Source organism: Haliaeetus leucocephalus, unplaced genomic scaffold, assembly GCF_000737465.1.
Source record: "Haliaeetus leucocephalus isolate CR32 unplaced genomic scaffold, Haliaeetus_leucocephalus-4.0 Scaffold175, whole genome shotgun sequence".
In the NCBI taxonomy this organism is placed as follows: domain Eukaryota; kingdom Metazoa; phylum Chordata; class Aves; order Accipitriformes; family Accipitridae; genus Haliaeetus; species Haliaeetus leucocephalus.
The window spans coordinates 338,755-344,460 of NW_010972611.1; the positions used below are offsets into that span (position 1 = coordinate 338,755).

At 70.1% G+C, this 5,706-nt stretch overlaps 2 protein-coding genes across 2 annotated transcripts in view; both read left to right on the forward strand.

Moving 5' to 3' along the window:
• PYGO2 (pygopus family PHD finger 2) overlaps positions 1–1,411 on the forward strand; it is a 5,929-nt gene extending 4,518 nt beyond the window's left edge. The window contains exons 2-3 of the mRNA XM_010564027.1: positions 61–110; positions 192–1,411. Of these exons, the coding sequence (XP_010562329.1) occupies positions 69–110; positions 192–1,271 (1,122 nt within the window). The 5' untranslated portion in view covers positions 61–68 and the 3' untranslated portion in view covers positions 1,272–1,411. The remainder of the gene's footprint in view (positions 1–60; positions 111–191) is intronic.
• Positions 1,412–1,933: 522 nt separating this feature from the next.
• Positions 1,934–5,706, forward strand: part of PMVK (phosphomevalonate kinase) — a 5,379-nt gene continuing 1,606 nt past the window's right edge. Inside the window, exons 1-9 of the mRNA XM_010564171.1 lie at positions 1,934–2,004; positions 2,741–2,819; positions 2,948–3,199; positions 3,279–3,423; positions 3,515–3,730; positions 3,799–3,822; positions 3,920–3,993; positions 4,094–4,219; positions 4,325–5,328. Of these exons, the coding sequence (XP_010562473.1) occupies positions 2,760–2,819; positions 2,948–3,199; positions 3,279–3,423; positions 3,515–3,730; positions 3,799–3,822; positions 3,920–3,993; positions 4,094–4,219; positions 4,325–5,328 (1,901 nt within the window). The 5' untranslated portion in view covers positions 1,934–2,004; positions 2,741–2,759. The remainder of the gene's footprint in view (positions 2,005–2,740; positions 2,820–2,947; positions 3,200–3,278; positions 3,424–3,514; positions 3,731–3,798; positions 3,823–3,919; positions 3,994–4,093; positions 4,220–4,324; positions 5,329–5,706) is intronic.

The following is a 5,706-nucleotide window of genomic DNA, read 5'->3' on the forward strand; positions in this document are numbered from 1 at the left end:
GCGGGCGGGCGTGGGGGGGAGCCCCGGCTGCGGCTGACGCGGCCCCGCTTGTCCCCGTAGGGCTGCAGATGAAGAGCCCCGAGAAGAAGCGGCGCAAGTCCAACACGCAGGTAGGGCCGGGCGGCGGCGGGGCCGGGAACGGGGCCGGGGCCGGGGGGGCCGCAGCCCTGACCGGCGCCTTCTCCCCGCAGGGCCCCGCCTACTCCCACCTCTCGGAGTTCGCCCCGCCGCCCACCCCCATGGTGGACCACCTGGTGGCCTCCAACCCCTTCGAGGATGATTTTGGGGCCCCCAAGGTGGGCGCAGCCCCTGCCCCTTTCCTGGGCAGCCCCGTGCCTTTCGGCGGCTTCCGCGTCCAGGGGGGGATGTCACCGCAGGTGCCCCCCGGTTACGGTGGAGGCCCCCAGCCCCTGCGGAGGCAGCCCCCCCCCTTCGCCCCTGGGCAGATGGGCCCGGCCTTCAGCATGCCCCCCCAGAACCCTGGCTATGTCCAGCCCGGGGGCATGGGCTTCCCGGGGCAGCCCTTCAGCCAGCCCCTCGGACAGAACTTCAGCCCCCCCGCGGGGCAGCTCCTGCAGGGGCCCGTCGGGGGCTTCGGGCCCATGATTTCCCCCACCGTGGGGCAGCCCCCCCGGGGAGACATGGGCCCCGGGCCAGCCCTCAACCCCCCCGGGGGACCGGCAGCCTCCCAGCGCTTCAGCCAACCCGGCAACCTCTTTGGACAGTCGCCCATGCAGCGCCCAGGGCAGAACGTGCCCCCCCTGCCCCCCACCGCCAGCCCCTTCCCCGGGGCTGACCCCGGCTTCCCTGCCGGCAGCGAGGAGGGGGGCAAGAACCTCAACCCCACCCCCAGCACCTTTGCCCAGGAGCAGCACTCAGGCTCGCCCGCCACTGTCAACGGGGCGCAGCCCGGTTTCGCCCCTGGCAGCACTGGCCGCGGTGCTGGCACCCCGGAGACCAACAGCCTCCCGCCACCCCCACCCGGTAAGGCAGCCGGCAGTTCAGGGCACCAGCCGCCACCAGGGCTGGTGTACCCCTGTGGGGCTTGTCGCAACGAGGTGAACGACGACCAAGACGCCATCTTGTGCGAGGCCTCCTGCCAGAAGTGGTTCCACCGGGAGTGCACGGGGATGACGGAGAATGCCTATGGGCTGCTCACCACTGAGGCCTCTGCCGTCTGGGCCTGCGACTTCTGCCTGAAGACCAAGGAGATCCAGTCGGTCTATGTCCGGGAGGGCCTGGGACAGCTGGTGGCCGCCAACGACGGCTGAGCTGCTTTCCCACCACTGCCAGCAGCTTCCCCTGCCAATTTAGGACCAAACCCCCTTTTTTTGTAGCCGCTGCCGCTGCCACCGCCCCCCCCACCAGCCAGAGATGGTGCCAGGCACTGCCTGTGGCTCCACCAGCTGCCACTGGGACCGGGGCCGGTGCTGGCTGTGCCATTGCCAGCCCTTTGCTGTGGGGGAGGCTGCAGCCTCGGTGCACTGGCCCGTAGGGGCTGAGGCTCCCCGGTGCCCCCCCAGCTCTGCCTCGTGGGGTCAGTGCTCTTGGAGGGCATGTGTGTGTGTGTGTGTGTGTGAGATCCGGTCCCCACCGCCATCCACGACTTCCCCCCGGGGCTGTGCAGCGGTCCCGGTGTCCCTTCCACATGCTCGGGGCAGTCCTGCTGCCTGGGACAGTCCTGGTGTTACCCCTCTCCCCCCTTTTAGCCGATCGTTAATGGAAACTTTTGTACCGTCGCTATAAAACTCTGAAACCCGCGTCTCAGTGTCTCGCTCCGCTCCCGCCGGGGCGGGGGGGGTGTCCGGTACCGGGGGTGCGGGGTGTCCGGTACCGGAGGGGCCCCGCGTGCCCGCCCCGGGCTATCCCATTGGTCCGTCGCCGCCACCGCCCGTCCCCATTGGCTGTTCGCGTCACGTGCATGCCCCTTCCCGAGGGCGGCGACCGGCACCGGGGAAAGTTCCCGGGGAAAGGGACCGCGGCCGGGGCCGGCAGCGGCAGCAGGTACCGCCCGGTTCTTCCCGGCCCTGGGGGCCGCCGAGGCGGAGTCCGCTTCCCCGGGCGGGGTCCGGGGACCCCGGGCCGGGAGTTGCGCAGCGGGCGCGGCTTGAACGAGCACAGCCCGGTACCGAGGCCACAGGGGCGGGGAGGGAGGGAGCGTCACCGTGCGGGGCCGGTTCCGGGTACCTGGGGGGAGGGCGGGGGCTGCTCGAGGTCCCGGTACCGCCGCCGTCCTGCGGCACCCCGGGGTCCCCATGCCGGGCCCCGCGTCCTCCGTCCACCTGTCGGGCAGCATCACCCGGCTAAAAATACCCGCGGCGGCAGCTGGGGGCGGGGGGGGGGGCGGTGCGAGGGTCTGGTTTTCCTGGGGCGGCCGGTGCTTCGGCCGTGGCTGCTCCCTGCAGCAGCCGGGGATCCCCCGGGGTGGGCAGGGTTTGGGGAGCGGGGACCGCACTTCTCCCAGTCAAATCCCGGCGGTGCTGGGAGCTGGGTCATGTCCTTCTGTCTGTGCCTCCGTCCCTCTGTCCGTCCCTCTGTCCGTCCCTCTGTCTGTCCCTCCATCCATCCCTCCTTCTGTCCGTCTGTCTCTCCATCCCTTTGTCCATCCCTCCTTCTGTCCCTCCATCCCTCCATCCGTCTCTCCATCTGCCCTTCCATCCATTCCTACTTCTGTCTCTCTGTCCCTCCATCCCTCCACCTGTCCCTCTGTCTGTCCCTCCATCCGTCCATCTCCTTGCAGGTGGCTCTGGACTGTCCCCATGGCAGAGAAAACAGCCTCCCGGGTCTCGGACTACAGCTGGGTGCTGGCGGGCGGTGAGGTGAGGGCTGGAGACACCCTGAGGCAGCACCCATGGCCTGCCTGGAGCTGCAGGCAGGGCTGCGGGCAGAGGGAGGCAGATGGGGGTTGAGGCTGAAGGTGCCACCCGCCCGCCCCCCCTTCTCCCAGGGTCTGCCTGTCGACACGGTGGGTCCAGAGCAGGATTTGGCCTCCCATGGGGCTGAGGATGAGGAGCTGCAGGAGGAGGAAGGCACCCAGGACACCACCACAGGCAGGCAGCAGCCGTGGGGACAGGGCAGACCTGGTGTTCCCCTGTGCCGCTGGCTCACCGCCGCTCTCTGCCTCTCCCCAGCCGTGGCCGCCAATGGCACAGCTGCCTTCCCCGGCCAGACCCAGCACCCAGAGAGCAGCGGGCTGGGGGTAAGCCCGGGAGCAGGGAGGGGCTGGGGTCCTGCTCACCCCGTGGGGATGTTTGACACCTCAGTGCCTGTGCCCACAGGACCTGGAGGAGTGTTGGGACCCCAGGGCCGGGGCGGTGCCCGCCCCAGATGGCTCCACAGAGCCCGGTGTGCCGGATGGCGATGAGCAGGAGGAGCCCGATGCTGAGGCTGAGCCGGGACCCTGCCCTGACAACCCCATAGCAGGTCAGGCCCTTGCAGGGGACTGGCTGGGGGGGTCCGTGCTGGCAGTGCTGGGGTGCAGACCCTCCCTGGAGGTCCCCCCGTCCCTCCCCAGGACCACCAACAGACGAGGGGAGCTGCACCAGCAGTGATGATGATGTGGAGGGGCTGCGGCGACGGCAGGGCCACAAGCCCTGTCCTGGGCCCCCCCCTCCCGTGCCTGCCCAGCACCAAGGGACACCGGATGCCAGTGATAGGGACGGGCTCAGCATGAGCAAGTACCTGCTGGGTGCCTTTGCACTGGTGGCTGTGGGGCTGCTGATCATCTCCGGTGAGTGGGGGTCCCAGGGGCAGGGCAGGGGTCTTGGTGTCCCCCTCATTGTCCCTTCCTCTCCCCAGGTGGCACCTACGACCTGGCGGATGGTGAGTATGGGGGACTGTCCTGCCCGGGCAGGGTACAGCCCTGCAGCAGCCTGGACATTCAGCCATGGTCAGACGTCCCTGACTGGTTCCTCTCCAGGTCCCATGGAGAACGTGGTGAGCCAGGACGTGGCAGCCGGGGAGCAGGAGTTGCCGCTGTCCACCGATGGCAATGTACGGAGGGGGTCCGCAGCGGGGCTCAGCCCCTCTGAGCTGGCCAAGGGGAGGCAGTGTCTCCAGTCCCCCCGGGGCTCCCATCCTTCCTCTACCCCAGGACTCACAGCAGAAGGCCCCCTCGTCGGATGCCGGGGACCCCCAGAGCGTGCAGTCTGTGAGCCTTCTCCTGGACAAGCTGGCCAAGGAGAACCAGGAGATCCGGCTCATGCAGGCGGAGCTGCAGGTGGGTGAGCGTGGTCGTGCCTGGGGAAGCCAGGTGCCATGTCCCGGCACTGCTCTCGCGCTCCCACCTCACTCATGGCCCCCCCACTCCCTCCCCCTGCCCCAGGCCCACAAGGAAGAGCTGCACGCCCTGCTGCAGAAGAGCGAGGGTGAGCCGGTGGCGGCTGGGGCGCAGCAGCAGAACCTTGCCGCGGAGAATGCGCGGCTGCGCGCAGCTCTGGAGCGGGAGGCCGCCGCGCTCCGTGACGCCCAAGCTGAGCTGCAGCACCTGCGAGCTGCGGGGTCACCGGGCAGCCCCCGGGCTGGGGAGCCAGCGTCAGAGCAGCCCCCCAGCACGGGTGCCTCAGCCCATGGTGAGGATGCAGCACGGCGCGAGGGTACCTGGCAGCACGGCCGGCTGGCTTTGGTGCGGCAGGAGCTGGTGGGTGCCCTGGAACGGGCGCGGGGCCCTGGGGGTCTTGAGGGGCTCTTGGAGGAGCTGAGCACCCTGGAGCAGCGCCTGGGCCAGGAGCTGGAAGCGGCCAAGCCCTTTCCTGGGCCCTGGAAGAAGCCCTTCAAGGCAGAGAAGAAGGAGAGCAGGCGGCACAAGCGGCACGGTGCCGGAGGGGTCCCCCACGAGCGGGAGAGGAGGGAGCAGACCAAAGCCCACAGGCCCAGGAAGGACCACCGGCTCCCCCGGGAGCACAAGCCAGGGAAAACCTGGGGGAAGTCGTCTCACAGTCCCCCCCAGCACGGCCCCCGCAAGCTGCCCCCTCTCAGCTGGTACCAGGCACCCCAGGGCTGCTCGGGGGTGGCTGACTGCGCCCGCAAGGAGGGCCGGGAGGTGCTGGGGGCTGCGCTGAAGCCGGTGCAGAAGGCAGAGTTCCTGCGGCTGCTGGAGGGCTTCATGGGGCGGCAGGGCTGGGGGGGGCACTTCAGAGGGCTGGCGGCACAGCTGGACGGCGCCTTCGGGGCCGACGGCACCTTCACCCACGACCGCCTGCGCTTCGTCGACTTCGTGGATGACGTGGAGGAGCTGCTGGAGGAGGTGGCGCGGCAGGAGCGAGGCAACGAGGAGGCGGCCGACGGTTTCGAGGAGTATGTGCTGCGGCATTACGCCGGGGACGGCGGGTGAGCCAGGGCGGGCGGTGCCAGGGGGTCCTGCGGGGCCGAGCCCTGGGACCCCATCACAGCCCCCCTTCTCTTGCAGTGCCGCTGGGAAGGAGCAGGGCCGGAAAGCCACGCGGCAGCACAGCACGGGGGGGTAGAGCCGTGGGGGGCAACACCTTAGTGTGCTGGGGCGGCTGCCCCACTGCAAGCCTTCGTCCAGCACCCCCAGGCAAGGGCTCCCCACGGGCCGTTTTTGGGGGACCCAGAGGCTGCCGTCGCACCCCACAGGGCCGGGTCCCCAGCGGGCCGTGCTGTGTGATGCTGCACTGTCACCCCACAATAAAGTCACTGCTGGGCTGAGCTGTGCGGGTGTGGGGAAAAAGGGGGGGCGGGGACGGG